The 25,670-nt window shown below is 34.8% G+C and overlaps 3 protein-coding genes across 3 annotated transcripts; 1 reads left to right on the plus strand and 2 right to left on the minus strand.

Moving 5' to 3' along the window:
- Nucleotides 1–1,924: 1,924 nt before the first annotated feature.
- On the minus strand, nucleotides 1,925–6,317 carry LOC112706510 (WD-40 repeat-containing protein MSI4). The gene is made up of 14 exons (XM_025757856.3): nucleotides 6,069–6,317; nucleotides 5,883–5,969; nucleotides 5,714–5,776; nucleotides 5,557–5,622; nucleotides 5,368–5,442; nucleotides 5,008–5,083; nucleotides 4,402–4,588; nucleotides 4,004–4,085; nucleotides 3,383–3,456; nucleotides 3,061–3,172; nucleotides 2,871–2,945; nucleotides 2,695–2,765; nucleotides 2,355–2,454; nucleotides 1,925–2,233 (listed from the first exon to the last, which is right to left on the minus strand). Exons 1-14 carry the CDS (start codon nucleotides 6,255–6,257, stop codon nucleotides 2,138–2,140), a joined length of 1,353 nt encoding a protein of 450 aa, XP_025613641.1. The 5' UTR covers nucleotides 6,258–6,317; the 3' UTR covers nucleotides 1,925–2,137.
- A 933-nt stretch (nucleotides 6,318–7,250) lies between these two features.
- LOC112706512 (protein ROOT HAIR DEFECTIVE 3) lies at nucleotides 7,251–14,141 on the plus strand. The gene is made up of 23 exons (XM_025757857.3): nucleotides 7,251–7,374; nucleotides 7,657–7,806; nucleotides 8,136–8,202; nucleotides 8,302–8,404; nucleotides 8,544–8,614; nucleotides 8,790–8,853; nucleotides 8,944–9,009; nucleotides 9,085–9,132; nucleotides 9,240–9,302; nucleotides 9,423–9,479; nucleotides 9,601–9,759; nucleotides 9,871–9,939; nucleotides 10,030–10,121; nucleotides 10,390–10,468; nucleotides 10,710–10,875; nucleotides 11,014–11,138; nucleotides 11,532–11,794; nucleotides 11,878–11,974; nucleotides 12,055–12,216; nucleotides 12,534–12,638; nucleotides 12,850–12,944; nucleotides 13,072–13,168; nucleotides 13,356–14,141. The coding sequence occupies exons 1-23, from the start codon at nucleotides 7,371–7,373 to the stop codon at nucleotides 13,572–13,574; spliced, it is 2,421 nt and encodes an 806-aa protein (XP_025613642.1). The 5' UTR covers nucleotides 7,251–7,370; the 3' UTR covers nucleotides 13,575–14,141.
- A 777-nt stretch (nucleotides 14,142–14,918) lies between these two features.
- Nucleotides 14,919–16,936, minus strand: LOC112706513 (EID1-like F-box protein 2). The gene is made up of 2 exons (XM_025757858.2): nucleotides 16,737–16,936; nucleotides 14,919–16,027 (listed from the first exon to the last, which is right to left on the minus strand). Exon 2 carries the CDS (start codon nucleotides 16,016–16,018, stop codon nucleotides 15,272–15,274), a length of 747 nt encoding a protein of 248 aa, XP_025613643.1. The 5' UTR covers nucleotides 16,019–16,027; nucleotides 16,737–16,936; the 3' UTR covers nucleotides 14,919–15,271.
- Between the last annotated feature and the right edge of the window lie 8,734 nt (nucleotides 16,937–25,670).

Here is a 25,670-nt window from a genome sequence, read left to right on the forward strand (position 1 = left end):
TCAGCCACTAAAATACTATTTTGATAATGTTATTTTTTTTTTGTGTACACGTAGCATTAACATAAAAAAACATCATGTGTGAAAATATATGGAGTGACATTATCAAATGAGTGAAAATGTTATTTTCCTAAATCTATAAGCATTATAGGCAATACTCACTGCTTGAGAGAGACATCGATAAACTTTATTAGTGGTTGGTAGTTGATAGGTTCGTATAATGATGTGTACTATGGCTAGGGCCTAGGGGTCCAATGTTTCCGTGTTTGCCACATTTCATAGAATTGCTTCTTAATGATTTCATGCTTTGATGCAAGCATCCATATCTCTAAGCTCTTGGTACATACATTGTCTATAAAAAGTTTTTACTTTTTAAGCTCAACAGACCTTTTTAAAGTGTTAGAATATTAAATAAAGGGCAACCCGGTGCACAAGCGTCCCGCGTTTAACGCAGGGTCCGGGAAAGGGCCGCAACCAAGGTTGTAATGTACGCAGCCTAACCTGATAATTATATCAGTGGCTGTTTCCACGGCTTGAACCCGTGACCTTGAGGTCACGTGGAGACAACTCATCCGCTGCTCCGAGGCTCCCCTTCTGTTAGAATATTAAATACATTAAAAAAATAAAAAAATTATGTATATACAGAATCAATTATCAAATTAATCACTATATATTAATATATAAATATGTTTATTTTTTTACATATATTTTATATTTTAATATTTATTTTATACAAATAATTGATTTAGTAATTTATTTTTTTATATATAATTATATACTATAATCATAAATATATATATTTGTTAGTATTTTTTTAAAAAAAATTGAGTTTTATCATTTATACCATTTTTCAATATATCTTTATCTATATTTTTATTTTTTGATTAAAGAGTGAACATAATTAAATACAATAAACAAGTATTATTTGTAAAAAGATAAACTGCACTAAGTGATGAAAGTATTATTTTTCATCTACTAGAGAAAATATGATGGATTAATGTTAGCAAGGATGGAGGAAGTTAATGGGATGTGATATTGGTGGGTATGTAAAATATATATTCCTACCCATAATAATTTTGTTGTTGGTGGTTATCTTGAAGATTTCTATAATATGATAAAGTATTTTATGGGAGAGAATGTTATTGAAAAATCTGGTGAACTTATTATTATAAGTTTTATTGACAACAAAAGTATAGTAGAATTGCTAAATAGGGAAAAAAGGGAAGTGGGTTCTTTTAAGTGGAAAAAAATTGGATAGTGTCTAGTGTTAAATCTAATTTTTTATTATTTTCTCTTTTATATTTATTTTTGGTCTCACTTATAAAATTAAAGGTGAGAGATTACACCTCATTTTCTCAAGTATTAAAAAAACTAAAGAAAATCTATTTCCGGGAAGAAAGTACGTCTTGGGAGCAATGAAACTTAAAAAATAAAGCACATAAAATAAAATATTTGGTACAAAATATTAGGGTAAAGTATAGGAGCATGAGAGATTTTAAAGCAAGACAGGAATGAGAGAGTATGGCTATAACAAACAATAGCTCTCGGGTGAAGTGGATCACATAAATATAAATGGATGACAATGAATATGGAATGAATAAAGTGAGTCGGCGAAATTAGAATAGTATGATTGGTAATGGTCAGCATTGTGAAATCATTTGAAAAAAAAAATCAACACAAGACAAACATAATATTTAAAATGTTCAATAACAGACGTGAAGAGATTTATTCGTGTTTTGTCATATAATGTTACTCATTATTTATTTGTTTGAAGATCTGTTATGTTTTAGTTATTAATTTCTAAACGTTTTTAGTGTGATGTGTATTTTGTTTAATTTGGATTTATCCGGGAATAATTAACAAATTAAATCTTCTCTCCCCAGCTTGGGTCTGAGTTCTGTAACAACCATCTAAAAAAAATCTACCAAAAAGAGTATTATTTCTCTTATAACAAATTAATAAAATTTCGGAGCTTTAAAATGTTTCAAGTTTTCCTTTTTTTTTATTTGTTACAAGTTTTCCTAAAATGAAGGATGCTGCAGTAAATCAAATTTTACATTGTTACTTCATTCTTCTCGTAACCGACGACAGAATAAAATTCTACACTAGATCGTGACTGACATACAAAGAAATCAAGGATTTAAGGGGTACTTCCTAAAATCTGGGTTCTGTATGTATCTAGCTCAGCCAACACCTCCTTCTCTGGCCGATAAATCAGATCAATCATTCGCCATACCTGCATCATAACAAATTATAACGTAATTCTTGAGTAATAATATTATATACATGCTGGAATGCCTTTATAACTTCGTTTCTTCACAATATTCAAATCAAGAATTTCAGAAACTTGTGTTTACCTGTAAGGTACCACCGCCGCTAGTACATTCACAATCATCTGAGACGCTAACAATTGTCCATGGGTCAAATGCATTCCAGTGGAAGTCAACGACCTTGTCCCTGAATACATAATAAGAAGTCAAACTATTTCAACATAACCAGAAACTGAGTGAAGAGTAATAAGAGAATTTCTTTGGTGAAAAGTAGAATTGGATAATGAGCAAAGGTTTTTACTAAATTTATAAAGAACATGTGCATTGCACAATATATTTCTTTTGTGGGTTTTTTCTTTACTAAAAGAAGCAATATACCATATCATTACCCGAGTAATAATTATGATTGTGTTTATAATATACATACCTATGGCCAGCATGCCGAAAAAATAAACCTGATGGAGCACTTGCTCGATATGGACCTGATGTCTGACCAACCTAAAAGTAGCAATTCCAACGTTACATTGAATAATCTTGGACAAGAAGAAATGAAAACGAGATACAACATAGAAGCACAAGACTGATGAGTATGAAAGAATCAACCTTCTCATGGTCCCAAATGTTTAGAAAGCCATCCTCAGCAGAGCTTCCAAACACAGAGGACTTGTCAGGACACCACTGAAGCATATGCATAATTATAGGTTAATATTCACTGTAGAAAAATCTCCATAGCTGACTGTAGACAAGAACTGCAAAATTAAAAGAAGCAACAAAAGCATGATCTCCTTGATACCTGTACACAGAGGATAGCTGCCTCATGACCTTCAAATTTATATACAGGAGACCCAACTCCCTCACTGTTAAGCTTCCGGCGATCGAACATTTTGACTGTGTTGTCAGCAGAACTGAAGCCAAAGCAACAGAAAATCATAATGAAGATCCAAAAGTTTGATAAATTGTCTGGTATCTGAGGGAAAGGCTCCAACTTCTAAGTTAATTCCATTTATGGCAGTAAGATGTAGAATGGAAATGCAAAAATTAATTAAAAGAATCAGGTGAAGGACATATAAATTGTAATTCAAGTTCATTTAAATGCACATGCAGCAAGTTAATACCCAGTCAGAATGAAATTTATATCATGAGGATTCCAATCAACACAATGAATATCTCCATCATGTGCCTTGTTGACCTGTTTAAGAAAGAAACACGAAAAAAGGGAAAATGCAACAACGTAGTCACATATACTAAATAGGAAATATTCATAATGGTATTTAAAGCATGAAATATCGAATAAGAATTACCAAGATGCAATTTATGCAAAATGAAATTTACTTAATAAGTTGTATTCAGTATTTTTCAAAATCTACCACCAAGGATTAGGGCATAATAGTTCACAGGCTGCCAAAACCTTGATGCATAAAAATCAGATTCGACAATCAACTACTTGCAGTGATAAAGAAATACTAGAGGGGAAACTGGTGGAATTAAAGAATGTAATAGTACTTCGGGAACCAGGCCCACCTCTTTTAAAACTATATTTACCACAAATCTCGAAAGCTATAATATTGAAACTTATATCGCCAGAAGAAATCAACATACAGAAGTTAAAACAGTTACTGATATCATAAAGCTTAATTTTATTTCTCTCTTCGCCTTGAACTAATTTAAAAGTTACATTTCATGGTTCTAATCCTAAAGCAAGCAGCACTGATATAGATGAGTTGAGGAAATCAAACCTTGGCAGCTGGAACTGATCCAACTCGTGCATCCCAAAATATGAGGCAGGAATCATCACCAACACTACAGAACTCCAGTGCACTGCATTTGATAGAGACAAAATTGCATAGGAAGTATATCAGGAAACGATAAGAAACTCATGGAGCCAACCTCTTAAGACAGAGTAGGAACGTAGATTTGCTTGAAATTTATAACCCCGTTAATAATTTTCAGGACTAAGAACTCAAATGCACGTCTCCTTTTTAATAAATTAGATTTGTTTTATGATAAACTAAATGAAGTATATCTGTAAATATGTAATACAGATAATCTTGTAAGCAACCTTGAAATCCATAAATAATAATGGCTTTAGTTACAGAGTATGACACAAGTACCGATGAAAGCAAGAAACAGCCACCTTGATGGGCAAAATTGCACATCTTCAACAGTGTTAGTATGACCGTGGAAGATGCCACGTGGTCCAACAGAAGGACTTTCTGTAGCTTTCTGACTACTCTTAGAATGTTTAACATTGGAACCTGATTCAGCTGCTAAACTTGCAATATGATCCTGAATACTCCATAGGACCACATACTTGTCCTTCCCTGCCATTGAGAATTGTAACCGAGTTAACGAAATAAGTGTACAGCATAAAAAGGGCACCATCCAGAAAGAGTAAGAACCTGACCCTTTACTAGTGTGTGTTTTGTCTTTTTTCTTTGACAGGAAATTGATGTTTAAAAGTTTAACGTTATATATTATGTTAGCAACATTAACACGGTAATGTATGTCTATTACACATACATTTGTAAATGTATTTGTATTTGTTATTTTTTCCGAGGTCAGTGTCTAATACAATTGTATTTCTATTGTTGATAATATGTAAATTTTGATCTCAGTTCCTTCTAGTGAACCTAAAAAGCTAGTGCATGCATAAGGGGTAAGGTGTTTCTAAACCAACAGAAAGGAAACTTTTGATATCATTCACAGTTAGATGACAACTAAAAACAAAGAAGACTCTAACCTCCCGAAAGAACAAAGGGCTCAGTTGGACACATAGCAAGAGCATATTCAGCATTATCATCATGCCCAGTTAATACCTGCAACAAGGCATACCTAAAATTTCAGGTGGTCTAACACGTTAATTCAAATATATAAACAGCATAATGGCTAAATGATCAATTCAGCCCTTATAAGTGTAAACTAACACTAGTTACAATTACTACAAAATTTATTCTTTGGACAGTAATAAATATTTATATATATATATATATATATATATATATATATATATATATATATATATATATATATATATATATATATATATATATAAAATCTGAAGAAATTCCCCATGGGGGAATAATTTTTAAGAAAAACAAACCAGATCTGGACGGGAAGTGGGAGCACCCAGAAGAGCTTGGCGGTTGGGCTGAGTTTCAAGATCCCAAATAAACACCTTTTGTCACAAATAGAAAAAATAACAAAATTCCACATCAAACTTACACCAACAAGATTTTGGATAGAATAGCCTAAGATTGAAAATCTCAAATGATAGACAATTTTTACTTACTTCAGGACTATCAGTATGAGTGGCAACAATCTTACTATTTTGCCGGAGCTCCCTGATTCTATTCACCTGAAACATATTTATAAAATGCACAAAAAATTATAAACAATTTTTACATCGCAAAACGATTATCGGCCTTCGAATGTACGCATATGCATACCTCGCCAGGGTGTATGATAGTTTTATACTTCTTGACAAATGGAGAGCGCGATTCTTCATTAAACTGAGATAAACAACACACGAGTTTCAATTAACAACGGACAAAAACGCTAGATTCAATAATGAATGAACTATTATGGTTATGAAGTAAGTAATAGTGTCATTGAAACCTGAGAGATATGTTCAGCGGCGGCAACCCTAGGTTTAACAACTTCGACATTAGCTACAACAAGAGTGTTGGGAACACTGCCATCAGTCTGAGAGAGAGAACAAGCAAGATTAAACACAAGTAATTATTATGATTAATGAGTATAAGCAAGATTAATTAGTATAATTGTGTAATTGAAGTGCTGAACCTGTTCAGAGAGATAGAGACGATGGCGGTTCTTGTAGGTGGCTTGTTCGAGGAGAGGGCCCCACCGGCAAGAGAGTGAAGGCCAGACCAGGTTGTGGTTAGCCAGCCAGTCGTACAACACTCCCACCATTGACTTCCATTCACTGTAACGATCCTTCACTCCCATTACCACTGTCTTCGCCTTCTTCATCTCTCTCTGCTTTTTCAATTATGCTTCCATTTATATGAAGAAGAAGCAGTGAGAGAGAAACGCGTTTCGCTGTCACTTTCCTTTTCCCGTTTCATTTCCATTTTTTCCCGCCTTTTCCTTTTGCAGTTTCCCGCATACGAATTGACAATATTACCCCTCTTCATCTCGAATATCCCTTACCAATTACCATGTCCTACACTATCCTGTTCCCGCCTTACCTCTAATCTCGCACTATTCAAAATTTTGTTTCAATGGTTATTAACAAATCACTAAGCTTCTATGCATTGTTATATTTCATCATGGAAATAATAATAATAATAGTCCTGCTAGAGACCCAATGGAATATTTGTACAATGTGTATAATAGGTTATTTATATGGAATATTTGTATAATGTATACAATAGGCTATTTATTTGGCCTAATATAAGTTAAAAAATAACCTCCAGAGTAAAATACTACTAATTTCTCAAACACAATACACTCATACTATCCAAATAACCATCCGGGTACCAGAAATAATAAACATCTGATATCCTACTGAATTTAACATTCCTATATTCCCATTATACACATTATATCTCATTGGCTCCATATACTTCCTCTAATAATAATAGTTACGTAGTAATCTTTTTCCCATTGTATCTCCTAATTATTAATCTATTCTATTGCGAATTTAAAATTTAAGGATCTAATGCTAACTTACACTGTTACACATATTAAAGAGATTCAAATTCTATGACTTATTTGAATGGACAAAATATCTTTTAACTTAAATATTTATTAGATTTATTCATTTTGTAAGACTTTAGTTGTAAACTTGTAATTTACTTTATTGTTGAGACTTATCTTTTTGGTATTTCAAAAAAAAAAAACAAATTTGAAATATTCTAAAGGAAAAATAAATAAATAGTAATGAAAAGAAAATATGCTGACAGCATTTCCAAAAATAAGAAAAAGGAAAATGGTAGTGTTAGTTAGTTTGAGATGATGGAAGGCAAAGGCATTGAAGGCAGAGAGTGATTATAAACACGAAAGGAAAGGGCAATGGTGATGACAGTGTGAGGCTCTCTCCCTTAACCATTTTTCGATCGCGATCTCATTCCACTCTCCCCTATGGGTACGTCTCTTCCTTTCACACATTTCATGCAACTCTTTTTCATTTTAACATTTGTAATTTGTTATTCAATTGATATTGGTTTGATTTGATTCATTTTGATAATTTGTATTATTGCGATTGTTGGATCACTACCGTTTATGTCAAAATGCAATGTTGCAATCACATTTGAACCTGTTCTTCTTTCTTGTTTTGCTTAATTTGTGTTAACAGCTTGGAAATTTTTATTTTACGCTTCTAAGTGCTAACGCTAGATGTGTAAATTGTAAAATTATGGTTATGCAGCGAAGAGTGAGATTCGTTTTTCTACTCAGCTTATTGATGGAGATGGCACGTTCAATGTTGAGGGAATTGAGAAGTTCATGAAGGACGTTAAGTTAGCTGAATGCGGGCTTTCCTATGCCGTAGTTTCCATCATGGGTCCACAAAGTAGTGGTATGTTCCATAAGCTAGCTTTTTGCTTCGGCTTTATGTTCAGATGATTCTTACGTCGCCTTTGGTAGCCGTGACAATACTCAATCGAATACAATATTTGAACTTGAGGATTTCTATTTTGATTATGCCAATCTTCTTATGTGGTAGACCGAGTAAGCAATATTTTGAAGTTCATCTTTCTATTTATTTGTTGGTAAGGAGTGACGAATCTTTCTATATTGGTGTAGTGTTCGGTCTTGGTAGAATTTTATTATCAAAGTGAGATAGATGCTACTCATATAGTTAAGCAATATTTATACAATCTAATTCTTCCTTTCTGGCATGGGCAGGCAAGAGTACACTATTAAATAATTTGTTTGGCACTGATTTTAGAGAGATGGATGCATTTAAGGGAAGGTGTGTGTTTGCACTTCCAAGATAATCACCTCAATGGTTCAACCTCATTCACGTAGCAAGGATGTTTTCACCTGATGGAATGCACTGATTTTTTTTCAGATCTCAAACAACCAAAGGAATTTGGTTGGCAAAATGTGCCGGCATAGAGCCTTTTACACTTGTGATGGACTTAGAGGGCACAGATGGAAGAGAAAGGGGAGAGGTGATTTTTCCCACCTTAACTTTATTTGATCATTATGAATATGGTCCAGATTCTAGGTTTTATCATGATTTTTTTGGCATCATTTGTTTATTTTATGCCTTTGATTGTTTCCTCAACATATTAAATTTCTTTCTCCCAGGACGATACTGCATTTGAAAAGCAGAGTTCTCTTTTTGCTTTGGCTGTTTCGGATATTGTGCTGATAAACATGTGAGTTCTTTTCCCCTTGTCCTCCTTTAGAATTCTTTTGTACAATCTAACTCTAGAAACTTCCAAGTATGTTTTGGCTCCTGTAATTCTTGCTTTCTGGATTGAAGGTACTCTTTTTTTCTCTTTTAATTTCGTTGTGCAACTGATTTTTTACCCCCCACATACACTTGTAAAGGTGGTGTCATGACATCGGCCGCGAGCAAGCTGCAAACAAGCCACTTCTAAAAACTGTGTTTCAGGTATCTTCTCTTGGCCTATTGACTACATGCAGCTATCTCCAATTTTAGAATATGTCTATTGTCCAGTTACACGATCGTTATTACTTTCAGGTCATGATGAGGTTGTTTAGTCCACGCAAAACAACATTGATGTTTGTCATACGTGATAAAACAAGGGTGTGTAAATAATATTCTCATGTTAGTCATGTCTATATCTTTATTTATTACGTGATCACAAATTTCCTTTTGTAGACACCACTAGAAAATTTAGAACCTGTCTTACGAGAAGATATTCAGAAGGTATTTTGCATTGCTTTATTTATTACATGATGCTGTTAGGTTGGTCTCAGGAATTTCTGTTCACCTTTTCTTTCTTGGTGATTTTTCCTGTACTTTTCCCACTGCAGATTTGGGATTCTGTTCCTAAGCCACAGGCCCACAAGGAAACCCCACTAAGTGAATTTTTTAACGTAAGATAATCATTCTTTTTGGGATCACTAAACTTAATAATGTTCAGATGTGGTTAGCATTTTATTAGAGTTCCCTTGGTACTTTGCAATAATTGTTTGCTCTTGGCAAAAAATGATCAGGTTGAAGTTGTTGCTCTTTCTAGCTTCGAAGAGAAGGAAGAGCAATTCAAGGAGCAAGTATGAATGAACTGTGTTAATTTTGCACTACGGTGGAAAACAGAATTAGCCGTTTGTTTGTCAGTAAATACCTGAGCTAAGTTGTGTAAGTGTTGTTACTTTTGATCAACTCTAAATGTAGGTTCATGAGTTGAGGCAGCGATTTGTTCATTCCATAAATCCTGGTGGGCTTGCGGGGGATCGGCGTGGAGTTGTTCCTGCTTCGGGCTTTTCTTTTAGTGCTCAGCAAATCTGGAAAGTCATCAAGGAGAACAAAGATCTTGACCTTCCCGCACACAAGGTAATATCTTGATACCTGATGTGATTGCTTTTGATTGTTTTAATGGAAATATTACTTTTGTTTTAGTTGTATATTGATTTCATTAATTATTTGTGGTTGAGCCACTTGTAGGTCATGGTTGCTACTGTAAGATGTGAAGAAATTGCCAATGAGAAATATGCCCTTTTTGCTGCCAATGAGGTATTTGTTTTTCTTTAACTATGATTATCCAATACATTTTGATAGTCTTATATACTGTAATTACTGAAATTAGTTGAAATTATCACTCAGGACTGGCGTCAGCTAGAAGAGGCTGTGCAATCAGGTCCAGTTTCTGGATTTGGGAAAAAGCTCAATTCGCTTCTTGATACTTGTCTTTCAGAGTTAGTATAGTTAATTTTATCTGATATTTTATCCATGTAGTATATTCTATTTTATATGAAATATGGTAAACATTGTTAATAAGCTTTGAGTTAACTCTCTAAGCTTTTCATATCATTTTATGGAAGTACTAAACTTAGCATGTTGATTAGTAGGTTATAACATATTTTCACATTTATAAACATCTGTATTTTTGTTTACCTATTTGTTAAAATAAGAAATTCATGAAGGTATATTGAGTCTCTTTTGTTTTTTCTTCTTTCAACATAGGTATGATGTTGAAGCCACTTATTTTGATGAAGGTGTGAGAACCGCTAAACAGAAGCACCTTCAAGAAAAACTGTTGCAAGTAACTATTATCAACTTAGCTCTTGTGCAAACATGCTTCTTAGACCTTCCCCTTTTCCATTACATAAAGGAATTAGTGGTTATTGAAAGAGATAAATAAGTTGGCATTACGAATGAAGATTCATCATTTAAGATACTGGATTAGTCATGTCTATCTGTTCTATTCTGCCTTCAAATGCTTTTCCATGTTTGTGATATTAATTATGTTACTTCATTCCCCTATTGTCTTTTCAATGGGATAGCTTGTCCAACCAGCATTCCACTCTGCCCTTGGACATATAAGGATTGGAACTTTCGATAAGTTCAAGGAAGTATTTGATAAGGCTTTGAATAAAGGGGAAGGGTTTTCTGAAGCTGCTAATAATTGCACAGGGATTTTTATGGCTCAGTTTGATGAAGCCTGTGCAGGTATTCCAAGTCCAGCATTTGTCTATCCTAATTCATTAGGCATCAATAGATTAAAGTTGAGAAATATGTCAAGTTTGTTGTATGCATCTAACTTGCTCAAATGGATTACAATTTAACAGTGATATAATATCGTTGCAGATGTTGTTGTTGAAGTTGCAGACTGGGATACATCTAAAGTAAGGGAGAAACTACGACGTGATATTGATGCACATGTTGCATCTGTACGTGCAGCTAAGTTATCGGAACTTACCACAACATATGAGGTACATGTCTGAGAATTGAGATTGATCATTCTCTTACAAATTTGTGAGTGTATCCTAGGCCAATAACAATGTAACATCATCTCAGATTAAATTTTCTCATTTCATTGTAGTATGAAGTTGGAACTAAGCAATAATTGCAGTAATAATACATTCATCAATGGGTTAAAAAGGTAGATTGATAAAATTTATTGTCAACATTTTGCCTGCTGTAATGGCATTCAAAATTCTTGTATGAAACTTCCTATGCTTAGCTAGTGGTTAATACTGTATTTGAACCGAGAAGTTTTATGAGATTTCTATTACTTGTGAGTTGTGTCATTTGCTATTCTTCTATAATTATCAAGCTAACTTCTTTGCATGTTTGCTGATAATATATACAATATACCTTTGCAGGAAAAACTAAAAGAAGCTTTGTCTGGACCTATTGAAGCACTTTTTGATGGAGCTAATAATGAAACTTGGCCATCAATAAGGAAACTCTATAAGCGTGAGACTGAATCAGCTGTTTCTGGGTTTTCTGCTGCGCTTACCAGGTTTGATGCAGATGAAGAAACACAAAAGAACATGATTGTGAGTTTAGAGAATTATGCAAGAGGTTTGATAGAGACAAAAGCTAGGGATGAAGCTTGCAGAGTCCTAATACGTATGAAGGAAAAGTATGAACCTTATGCAACTATCTAAGTTAACTTGTTTATTTATTTATTTTTTCCAGTGGCCCTAATGTCAAATATGAAAACAGGTTCACAACATTGTTTAGTCATGATGCTGAATCAATGCCGCGTATTTGGACAGGAAGCGAAGATATTCGATCCATCACCAAGACTGCTCGATATGCTGTATGATAAAATCAAGAATAGTATTTGCCAATTGATTGTGTTTTGGCATGTCTTTTAAACAAAATTTTAAACATTTGCAGTGCCTGAAGTTGCTATCTGTTATGACCGTAATTCGTTTGGATGATAAAGATGACACTCTTAACATTGAGAATATTTTAGCAAAAGCATTGTTAGATTCACCCAATGAAAAAGAGAAGAAAATCACAACAGTTGATCCACTGGCTTCAAGCACTTGGGAAAAGGTGCATTTTGATCAATTGTTTACCCATTTCCCCAAATTCTACCTTTGCTTTGAACTCGGTTAGCACAACTAATTTTATGATATATTATAAGATAATAACATTATTTTTCATCATCACTATAATTATAATTAATATATACATATGATATCACTGCCTTTGGTTTGGTTTGCTATAATTTACTCTTTCTTTTCCAAAAATAAAATGCAAACGAATTTATTATGTATCGTCTGGTAAATTAATTTTCCTGACTATTGCATTTTGAGAACATTATCTATCTTAGGCATTGATCAGTTATTCCTGATCAAATTTTTATGCAGGTTCCAGCTTCTAAAACATTGATCACCCCTGTCCAGTGTAAATCTTTGTGGAGGCAATTCAAGATTGAGACAGAATATACTGTGTCTCAGGCCATTGCTGCACAGGCATGGTTTTTATTTATTTATTCATTTATTTATTTATAATATTCGAGGCTCCTCTTAATTACTCTACAATAATAACAAGAACAATTAAATGTTATCTCAGAAGGTGGAGTTGACTACATGACACCGATCATATTCCCTTGATCATGCTATATTGGTGTATCTGTTATGACAAAATTATAATACTAATTGCCTAATTCCATTTCAATTTCAGGAGGCCAACAAGCGTGGTAACAACTGGTTACCTCCACCATGGGCAATTGTTGCCTTGCTTATTCTGGGATTTAACGAGTTTATGACACTTCTAAGGTGAATGTTAGCTTTATAACGTACAAATATATAATGTGTTACTGTTAAATTTGTGTTGACGCAAACATCACTTTACTTCATCTATGTAATGTAACATGTCTAACCTAAGTTTGTTATTCTGTGGCAGAAATCCTTTATATTTGATTCTCATTTTTATTGGTTATCTTCTCATTAAAGCCTTGTGGGTGCAACTTGACGTTGCGGGTGATTTTCGCCATGGTGCAGTGAGTATCTCTAGACCGACTGCTAACTTGATTAATAGCAAATTCGTTAATCTAATAGCTAATGACTTTGGTTGCACACATTAATAACAATTTTATGCAATTTCATATGACATTTAATATATAAACTTTAGTATATGGATGCATATGGCTTGGGGAGTCTAACCAAGTTTGCATATGCCTTTTTCAGCTAGCTGGACTCTTATCCTTGTCTACTAAGTTTCTTCCAACTATAATGAATCTTATGAGAAAGTTAGCAGAGGAGGGGGTTCCTGAAACTAACAATCCTCAGCCAACTCCATCAACAAGTAATCAAACTACTGGTAGCTCTGCGTCATCTACTGCTTCATCTAAGGTAACTTTTTTAGAACGTGGAACTGAGTACACTGCTTCATCAAAAGAAGAATAGAGAAAGAAACTCGTCTTTGTGGCAGTGCCAAATCTTATGTTGAGGTGTGATAGCAATCCAATGCTGGTTTGTGGCAATTCAATGCATTAAGAAGCATTGGTTTTTACGTAAATGCAACATACAATTTTTTTTAATTTTAAATTTTTGCTACAATTAACTTGCCCATCGAAATAGATATATCTTCCCCAATTCAGATTCTTTAGTTAGTTGGAGGAGCAAGGTTATTCTACCTGATTTTTTATGGCCTTGCATGCATTTAATTTTTGTTTTTGTTTTTGTTAAGAGTCGCATGGGTTCTCTAAATGTAAATGGTATATCACGTTATCGCAAAATAACAATTTTCTCCCGTATGATTACTCAAAAATAACTTAGTAGTACTATTTATCAATCGTGTGAAATGTTGATTCCTAAATCACAATCTTATATTCTAGTTAGATACATGCTAGAAGTGTTCATTTTTCAACCAACTCATAGGAATTAATTGCCAACCTGTCCAATTACACGTTATGTTATGGCAAAAATTCTCAATTTGGCATCATATGTAAGGCTGATTCCACAAAATTTGGGGTCCAGCATTACCCAAGCTTGGTGGCAGAGTGGAGGCCATCATAAATGCAAATCAGCTAACAGTTGTAGATGAATTCACACCTTATATCCTGTCTGGCTAACTAACAAATACATATGATTTGTATGGATTATAGAATCATCTTTAGATGCTAATGATGTATGATTCATGGGACGCATGAGGAAGTGAGGAACCGGTAGGAAAACACTGAATAATAAACACCGGAAATCTAAGAACTTATTTGAGTGAACTCCTATAGAAAAATAAATAAATAAAAAATAATTTTGTATTTAGATATTTTACGTAAAAATATCTTTTTATTTAATAATTATATTTAGTTACAATAATATAAAAATATTTTTTTTATTTATTTATTATGTTTCTAATATTTTTTACTTTTCCTACAAAAATTTTATCAAACACTCTAAAAAATATCTTCTCCTAACAATTTATGGCACTCGAACAAACACTAATTCCTAATGGCTTGTTGAGCTGAGAATCCTATTCTTGTGACCTCTTTTTCAGGGAATGATGCTCATAAATCAACAAAATATTTGAGTTCTAATACCTCTAAAAACGAATCAAGTTCCAATTGAATCCAGTCACAAATGAATATAACCCAAACACAACCCCCTGCCCCCTTTCTTTCATTTTATATTGAAATAAAATAGGAAAAGAAATACTTCACGAATAAGTGTTTTACTGTTTTTTAACAAAATCTTTAAACTATTTTTTTAATAATAGAAATATAGAAATTTTATGAAACCAAATACAAAATCTTTTAAATACAGAAATTTTATATATTTATATTTTATTTCTTTTTCCTCCTACATTTTTTTTTTCTTCTCCTCTTTCCTTTTTTTTTTCAAAAGGTAAAAAAAGGGAGAAACATAACTAAAGAAAATAAAACAAAAAAAAAAGGAGGAGGGAGAACGAAGAATGGAGATTATTGAGGGGAAAGAAGGAGGAGGAAGCTGGGGGGGGGGGGGGGATCTTTTGGGAACCTAGTTCTAGTTGGGAGCTTGGTTGAACAATTACATATTCAACTAGTACGACTCAAACAGGAAACATGAATAGTAGAGCAAAATAACAATTTTACAGAACAAGAAGATACCAGCAAATCATTCAGGTATCACTCCAACTCAGTTGCTTCTTCTGAATCGGATAACGGTAACAGGGTACAGATTCCGAGCATGTGACCGTTCAGGCATACATAATACTCGACACAATCTTCATAGGAACCCAACCTGCAACTCGCACTTTGAGGGATCATCTTAGCTTGCAGCATGCTCCACAACTTTGCCTTACAGTAAGGGCAAACCTCTCTTGGATGGAGCTTGGCACCTTTCTTAATCAACATCTTCCTGACCTTCGAAGTCGCAAACGACTTAAAAACTCCACGGAAAAATCCTATATCTCCTTCCTCGCCCTGGTCAAGATGCTCGCAAGGATCAGACACATATAAAACATCAGTTCTACATTTCGGCAAAAGAAAGCTCTTTCCGGATGTTCCAGAAAATCGAGTCTGATACACAAAATGACCAGGGATATGAATGCTATTGAACAAGCCACCTTTCTTGCATCCTGAACAGTATAATAGCAGCTTCCCTAGGGCTCTCCAGTTCCCATCAACACTGTGACTTCCACTAGATTGCAGATCAAGCATCATCTTTGGAGCTCTCGTTCGACAAAACTCTTTCCATAGAACTCGTTTGGCAAAATCATCAAACCATTTGCACACACTTGACAGAGCAGCAATTAGCTTGGGATTCCAATTCAAATGTTGAAACACTAAAAATAAGACATTTTCACTTAAATGTCCTTTTGTGCATTGACAGCTAGCTGAGTGTATGCAGCGAAACTGCTTCGTGAGAATCATTCTCTTCACCTGGCAGAAATGAAAGACAAATTGAAAAACAATTTAATGATACTAGGTTCATGAAGAACACTAAAGCACATACACCCTTTTAAGAATTCACTGGATCAAGCTGATTTCTATAGTAGTTCAAGACACAACATAAAATAAAATCTTTCTTCTTCCTCTAATTACATGGTATATCTCCAACTTGCAGTGATGGTCATTTCAGTAACTTAGTCTTACACTCTTACCCTCCACAAAACAAAATATCACCTACCCTTTCTCCTTGAGGAGATGTGAACTTATCCATGTCTAGAATCCCTAACTAGCTGGAAGACCCTAAAACAGATGACAATTTTCAACTCCAACAACAGAAAAAATCCATCCACATTTAAAAATATAAATAAAATAAAGCCTTTTATTTTTACAACAGCAATTTGGGAATGTCAGTCACCCAAATATCAAATGGAAACGAAATTCTTATGCACATCCAAGAATAGAAATGCAGAGGAAGCTAAAATGCATAGTTGCTAAACCCTAGACACAAAAAAACCGAATTGACCCAGCTCGACAACTCACACAATGAACAATTAAAAAACTTGGAGGAAGAAAAACAGCATCAAAAGAAACCGAGAGTGGAATAGATCATAAATCACAGCACAGCTACTCGGAATTAAAGATCCAAACAAACAAATAAAGAAAAAAAGAGAAGAGCTTGTGGCAATTAATAGTGACTCACAGTGAACTCAAGTCAGCTTTGGGCATAGCCACCAAACCCTAGAAAAGACCAGCACTGCTCTGCATTCCAAATTGTAAATGCAAATCCAATAAAGAAGCACAAGTAAAGTTTTATGTTTATGCTTAAAGCTTAATTGGAGAAGCTAATCTTACAGCAAAACTTGGCTGACAAAAGCAGAACAATAAAATAATAATTAATAAGAACAAGATGTGGTAATTACTAATTAGTAATTAGAGGCGTAAGCAGGGGCAATATGGTCAAAAAGTGCATAGAATACGCGGAAAGTAGCAGTGGCAGTGGCAGAGATGGTATTCTATCGCTATTGGGTCAATGGGAGGGCATTTTCGTAATATGCACCACACAGCATATTTTCTGATTTCTCCCTCCAAGTGTTCGGTTCACATTTTCTTAGAATACCTTTTAAAGATTATTTTTTTATAATAAAAATATATAATTTTTATATTTATTTTATTTATTTTTAAAAAACCTCGTAATTTGTGTCCTTTAAAAAGTATGTTTTAATTAAATGATCTTCAAGATAAAAAAATCAAAAACATTTGTGTATAAAAAATAAAGTTTTAGAATTAATTAATTAAAATAAAAATATTTTACGTATAAAATGTTATTAAAATTTTAATTTTTGTTTTTAAAAATTTTAATTTTCTATATCTTTATTTTTTAAAAATATAAAAATACTAAAATTTTAAGAATAAAAATTAAAATTTTAGTATTAATCTCTAAACAAAATACACATAATACTAAATTCATTTATTAAAATACTAAATTAGTCACCAAAAAAAATAATACTAAATTTTAATTTTTTCGTCAATGTCTCAAAATTTTAAAGCAAACGCTATGTTAAGCACCTCTAGGATTTACTCAAAAACTAAACAAATATATATACTATGTTTCTTTTTTTAAAAGAAAAAAGATAAAAAAAAATAGTATATATATGAACTTTTTTATGTTTATATATAGGGTGAAATCTATCTTGGTCACAAAATCCATCTTCCTCCAAGAAATTAAAGCCACCTCTGACCTGTTTCTTCAATTTGAGTTTTGACTTTTGATAGTAAATTACTATATTATTGTTATTTTCATTTGATAATTAATGTTGAAATTTATTGTCTTTAGAATCTTATTTATTCTTATCCTTTGGACTTTAGACTTTAGAGGCTTAGCTTGGCCATCTCCTCAACCACCCAAGTCACTCACTTTCCCTTTCCCTAGAAATTAGAATCAATCAATTTCATGCAATGTTCATCGTAAGGTATTCAATCATATCATCCTCAAATTCATTGCTTGCATATTCTCCCATTATTGTTCTTCATCTTTTCACCAAGACCTAGAACTAAGGTAATTAAACATGGTTTTGCGACTTACTAGATACTAGTTTATATATATACAAGCTAAGGTAATTTTCTACTACTTTAATGTACATCAAAATCATTTACTAGTATAATATATATATATATTAAAAATAAATTAAATTTATTAATAAATATATTAATAACTAATTTTAATAGCTGATCATAGCATACGAATAATATTTTTAAATTTTCTATAACTTTATCATTGATCCAAACTGATTTATGAGACTGGTAATTATTGTTTCTTTACCCCTAATGTTGTATTAATTAATTTTTTTTGTCATATTGCTACTATTAGAAATAAAATATAATGGCATAATTGAATTCATAACTAATTCCACTTACTATATTCCGAAATTTCCTTCTGGCATTTCATATATATATATGCCCTCCCGTAATTAATAATTTCCTTATGACATTGCACATCCACTTGATATATAAATTAGGGTGAATCCTATAGTGCCTATAATGTGGTGCTTATTTACTAAAAAGAATTAAAAGTTATTATTTTATTTAAAAGATATAAAAATAAATAATTTTTAAAAAATTAAAATTTACTACAAAAAATAAATTAGACAATATTTAGACAAAAACTCATAGACACCATAAAATTGACCATAAATTAGAGTATAAATGCTCCTATGAATATGAATATGATTATGGTACAAACTATTTATATCCACAAAACCTATCCTCATTTATGTTCATACGTATACTATGTGAAAGGACATATACGTGAAAATCATAAATTTTATTCAAGTAGTAAAGTACGGCTCTATATACTCTTAATTCGTGATTCATTGTGCCACGATTATGAAAGGTTCTGAGTAGCTGGAAATCAAGTAAAACTTAAAAAATAAAAAAATTAATAAAATAAAATATTTGGCTACTTGATTGAACTGAAAGAAGATCGAATAATATATAATATAGGGAATTAGAAGATATGATGGTAAAATAAACGTGTTATTGTAATATTAATTTGACTAGAATCATCCATAGAATTCAATAATGCAATTAACGTTACAAATGAATAAACTTGTATTATTTTAATAATAATTTGACAAGAATCATCCATAGAATTCAATAATGCAATTAACGTTCCAAAACATGGCATTTGTAATTATACTGTATCTCTGAGATTTCATACAAAATTGAGTTATATCTTGATATGACTTATTATGAAAACGGCTCTATTCTAACAGAATGCTTCTCACAATTTCACCACAAAATTGACTATACAACGATTTCGGATAAAAACAAATAACTAATTCCACACTAACTGGGTTATAAATCAGGCACAATACCAATGATAGAGAAGAGGATAAATTCATTCTAACAATAACATACTATCAAACAATGTCCCGATCATAAGCACGCTTTTATTTAAGTGATTCCTTTACTGATTTGAGTGTCGGAGTCCCTTTTGTAGGTACCACACTAGGGTCCGAGTTCACGAGGATATTTCCGGTTTGGTTCAAGCTATCAGACACATTGGGATTAACGTGAGGCTGACACATAGCTCGGGAGGAGTATCATTGCCAGAACATTTGGTATCCACCGTGGGACCGCGCCTCACTTTTTAATTCTTTTTTATATAACCTCCTATATCCGCCTTGTACTCTCTTTTCTTTTCAGAAACTGAAGCATGATGGATCACTCAGTGTCTCAAGCCCCTCGAACCAACGTTGAATTAATGGCCACTAATGCCGTTCTACTAGCCGAAAACCAACGAATGGTCGAACTCTTGGCGACAATGCAGAATAATGGCGAAGGAAAAGACAATAATAAGAAGGCAGACAACAATCAACACGAGAAAAACCAGACAGAATCAAATGCAAAGACGGGGGAAACACCACCAAAACAGAAAGATGACGGACCAATCCTTTCGCGGAAGAAATAATGAGTTTTGATGTTTCTTAATAGTGACTCCGATCCCATCTTGTGCCGATCATTTCCAACCTTTTTAGATGGAGCTGCATTATTATGGTTTTCTAATTTACCTGCAGGTTCTATAACCAGCTTTGACGAGTTCGCCAAGTTGTTCATAAATCACTTCGTAGCATCCAAAATTTATGTGCAAGATTCAAACTACCTCAGCACGATCAAGTAAAGATAGCACGAAAGCCTAAAGGACTACATGACACGATTCATAACAGCAGCCATGGAGATCCCTGACCTCAATCCAGAAGTACAGTCGCATGCCATCAAGAGTGGTCTTCCAACCTAGAAAGTTCCAAGAAGCTATAGCTGTTGCCAAACCGAAAACATTGGAGGAGTTTCGGGACATGGCCACTGGACAAATCAAAATAGAAGAGTTACATGAGACTCGAAGGAGCGAGAGACAACCATCGCAAAAGGAAGAAGACAAGTCGTACAGGTCCCACAATAAGGACTCAAAAAAAACCTTTTAAACTAACTCCAAAATTTGATTCGTATACCAGGTTCAATACCAAGAGGGAGGACATATCATTAAAGAGATACTACACAATAAACTAATAAAGCCACTGAGCAAAGCGGGAGCGTATCAAGACCAGAAGTATGTCAACAAGAACAAGCATTGTAAATTTCACCAAAAGTTTGGCCACACCACCGATGAATGTGTGGTAGCTAGAGAGTTGTTGGACAGATTAGCAAGGCAAGGCTTACTGGACAAATATGTCACTTCCAGAAGTCACAAAGAATCAACTAGGGACACAGACATGCCGAACTATAGTTTCGATCGCAAAGAAAAGGGGATATGGCGTGGCCCGGTTGAGACCCCTGCCTCCAAAGGAGTCATAAATTACATATCGGGTGGCTTTGCTGGAGGCGGAGTCACTAACACAGCCAAGAAGAGAAGCTATCGATCCATGATGACAATGGAGCAATCTCATCAAAACCCACCAATTTCGACCTCAGCCGCCCACATCAGTTTCAGTGCTGACGACTTTAAGTCTCAATCCCCGAATTTAGATGACCCAGTAGTGATCTCAATACGCGTGGGAGAACTAATCGTAAATAAGGTCATGCTTGATCCAGGGAGCAGTGCCGATGTCTTGTTCTACTCCACGTTCAAAAAGATGTGCAGCTAAGCGATAAGGCATTACAACCATCAGGTGGAGAATTGGTAGGGTTCTCAAGTGAAATAGTCTCTGTATCAGGTTACGTATGGTTAAGAACAACACTGGGGGAACCCCCAAACTCAAAAACACTAGACATCCAATTTCTGGTAGTTGATTGTGTTAGTCCTTACAATTTTATTTTAGGGCGCCCGTCCCTTAACTCTTTCGGACCTATTGTCTCCACCATTCATCTATGTGTCAAGTTCCCTTTGCAGGATAACATAGTGGCGACAGTGCATGCCGACCATAAGGAAGCCAGACAATGCTACAACGCAGGGTTGAAGAACATCATGAAGGAGACCATTCCGAGAATCCATTTTGTATACAACTCAAAAAGCATTCTCACCTTGGCCGAAATAGACCCAAAAGATAGCAACAATCTTCCCGCCCCAACGGACGACCTGGAAAAGGTACAACTCGGACAGATAAATCAGTTCACTAACATCGGTTCAGCTTTCTCTACAGGAACAAAACAAAATCTGGTAGGCATATTGAAGGCCAATGCCGACCTATTTACATGGACCTCTGCTGACATGCCAGGGATCGACCCGAGCTTCATGTGCCTTAAGCTGGCAGTCAACCCTAACGCTCGACCTATAAGACAAAAGAAACGCAACCTAGGCAAAGAAAAAAGAAATGCAGTAGCGGCAGAAACACAGAAATTACTTGATGCAGGTTTTATCCAAGAAATCCGCTTTTCCTCATGGCTAGCAAATGTGGTCATGGTTAAGAAGAGCTCGGAAAAATGGTGAATGTGTGTAGATTTCACAAATTTGAACAAAGCCTGCCCAAAGGATTCTTACCCACTGCTGAACATTGACAAGCTAATAGACAACACCTCTGGATCAAGTACTAAGCTTCATGGACGCCTATTCTGGTTATAACCAAATACAAATGTACCCAGACGATGAGGATAAGACGGCATTTGTAACTGACCAAGGTAATTTTTGCTATAAGGTAATGCCTTTTGGACTAAAAAATGCAGGGGCAACTTATCAGAGACTGATGGACAAAGTCTTTAAAAATCAAGTCGGATGAAACATCAAAATATACGTCGACGATATGGTCGTCAAATCAAGTTCATAGAGACAGCACGAAACCGACCTTCAGAAGATTTTTCAACAACTCCGAAGATACAACATGAGGTTAAACCCAGAAAAATGCACGTTTGGTGTACAAAAAGGCAAATTTCTCGAGTTTATGCTCACAAACAGAGGCATAGAAGCCAATCCCGACAAGTGCCAAGCCGTCATAAACGTGCAGTCACCAAAGACAGTCAAGGAAGTACAACATCACATAGGTTGCTTAGCCACTCTATCCATATTCTTACCAGCTGCAGCCACCAGATCCTATCATTTCTTCAAAACCATGAAGAAATCAGACAAATTTGTTTGGACAGAATATTGTGAAAAAGCCTTTTCCAAATTCAAAGATATTTTGGGGTCACCACCTATACTCAAGAAACCAAAGAAAGGTAAACCACTTTTCGTATTTCTTTCAATTTCAGCTAACACTATCAATTCCGTGCTTGTGACAAAAGCAGGAAAAGAGCAACACCCAGTATACTTTGTGAGCAAAGTCTTGCAAAATGCCCAGACAAGGTACCCGATGATAGAAAAATTAGCTTTTGACCTGGTTATCACTGCCCGACGTCTACAACATTACTTCCAGACACACCCGATTATAGTTCGGACAGGTTACCCCGTATACCAAATATTATCATGGCTGGACTTAGCAGGAAAACTGACAAAATGGGTAATAGAGCTCTCTGAATTTGACATCTCATACCAATCCCGAGGATCACCCAAACCCCAGGCGCTAGCCAACTTCATCTCAGAATTTACAAACGAAGACGAACCACCCAAAAAATGAGAACTATACGTCGATGGAACATCAAACAAACACGGATGTGGAGCAAGAATCCTCCTAAAAGACGATATTGGAGTCCAGGTCGAGTAGTTAATAAAGTTTTTTTTTTCGAAACGACCAATAACCAAGCCGAATATGAAACTCTCTTAGCAGGCCTAAGGCTAGCTAAGGAAGTAGAGATCTCCAGCTTAAAGGTACACTGTGACTCTCTCCTTGTAGTACAATAGGTAAACGGTCATTTTCAGGTACGAGATTCACTTTTGGAAAAGTATTTAAACTCGGTCAAAACCATGATGAAATTTTTACAAAATTTTGAAATACTGTATATACCTAGTAGAGAACAAAATTGTAGGGCCGATATTTTATCTAAATTAGCTAAATATAGGATAACTGATCAAATAGAAAAATTGAATCATCTCACACTAACAGAACCAAGTTTAGTTACCAAATATGTTCTAAACGTGTCACAAGAAGAAGACTGGCGAAGCCCATTTATTCGCTACCTAAAAATTGGGGAAACACCAGAGGGTGAAAACCTGAGGACATTCAGATATAAAGTGAGCCATTATACCCTATTAGGGGCAGATCTATACAGGCGAGGTTCCAAACCATTGCTGAAGTGCCTTGGCCAACCAGAAGCAGAAGCTGCCATGGAAGAGGTACACGACGGGGTCTACAGACACCATACCGGAAGTAGGAGTTTGGCTACAAAGATACTCCGAGCAGCATACTATTTGCCGGCATTAAGGAATGACTGTAGAAATAAGGTGCAAAGCTGCGATGCATATCAAAGATGTGCACCGCTCATCCACAACCCGACCGAGCTATTACATACCTCAGATGTTAGCTGGTCATTTCACAAATAGGGGTTGGCCATACTCAGACCGTTCCCAGTTTCAACAGGATAGGTAAAGTTTCTTTTGGTAGCCATTGATTATTTCACAAAATGGATAGAAGCACAGCTTCTCGCGAAAATAACAGCAGAAAAGGTACAAAATTTCATTTGAAAATCAATTATATGTAGATTCGGTTTACCTAGAGAAATCGTATATGATAATGGCAGACAATTTACGGATAAGAAAATTGCTTCATATTTAACCGACCTGCATATCAAACATTGTTTTTCCTCCGTCGAACACCCACAAACCAATGGGCTCATGGAGGCGGCTAACAAGGTTATTTTGCAGGCCTTAAAAAAGAAATTGACATATGCTAAAGGGTGCTGGGCCGAGCTTATACCAGAAGTGCTGTGGAGTTATGAGACAACACCCCAAACCACAACAAACGAAAGCCCGTTCCGACTAGTCTATGGTGCAGATTGTATGATACCTATTGAGATCAGCCAAGGGTCTACTCGAACCAAGTACTTCGACGAACAGGATAACTCGGAAGCCAGATCGGCCGAACTTGATCTGATAAGTGAAGAACGAAGCCTAACTGAACTAAGGCAAAAAGCCATGCGAAAGCAACATAATAAAAAGGTACGACCAAGAACCTTAAAAGAAGGAGACTTGGTCTTAAGGCAAATGGAAGAAGTTCGAAAATCACCAGGACATGGGAAGCTAGCTGCTAATTGGGAAGGCCCCTTCCGGGTCTACAAAGTCATTGGAAAAGGAGCATACTCTCTTGGAACACTAGAAGGAATAGCTATCCCAGCACTTGGAATATTTCATCCTTAAAAAATTATTATAGTTGAATCTATATTGTAAATGTGAAGTGGCCAGTCACTCTTTTTCCTGATCACGAGGTTTTATCCCTGAGGAGGGTTTTACTCGGACAAGTTTTAATGAGGCCGACCACCTCTCACTTTTCTCGAAGGACTGACTTCGCATACAAATAAATTTATTGCTTTCTACTCAGTTATCCATATTTTAGATTTGTCAAATCAATAGTATCAAACCAACAAAACCAAGTTGGAAATTACATTCATATTACTAAATACTGAAGCCAACCATACACGTCGGACAACGAACTCTAAAATACCGATTTGAAAATTGGTACCTAACAAAAGTCAAAACCAAGCCATGAATTCCAAACTGCAAACATACTTGGCATAACAAATGAAAAAGAGATCTATTTTTCAAAAATGAACAACCCCCCAAAACTGGTCCTTATCTGACAGTTCACGCAGATATATCACTATGAATTATCTAACAACGAAAGAGAAACTGGACTTAACAGTCATTCATTTGCAATTTATAAAACATCACAACAAGCCTCGGATAAAGGCAGAATTCAAAAGACTCTGAACAAATCGGATAAAACCAGTTCCAAAATAACTACAAACAAAATACAGATACACAAATATTTTTCAAATTGGAAGGGGAGTATTCTCAGCATGCTCCTCGCCGGCTTCGACATCCGCAAGCTCCCCATTAATAACTACTTTGGTCACGTCGAGTTTTCTCACATCAAAGTTCGGAGAAAACAACGTGACTTGGCTGATGGCACGATCAAAACCAGCTACGAACATGTCCATCTTCTCCTCTTCAAGCTCGTGTATACGAGAGGTCATCTCACCTTTAGTCTTATCATTTTCCTTAATCTTAGCTTGCAACAGTCTAATTTGTTCTTGAAGACGAGAAACCTCATTT

This window comes from Arachis hypogaea, chromosome 8 (genome assembly GCF_003086295.3).
Source record: "Arachis hypogaea cultivar Tifrunner chromosome 8, arahy.Tifrunner.gnm2.J5K5, whole genome shotgun sequence".
NCBI classification, from domain to species: Eukaryota; Viridiplantae; Streptophyta; class Magnoliopsida; order Fabales; family Fabaceae; genus Arachis; species Arachis hypogaea.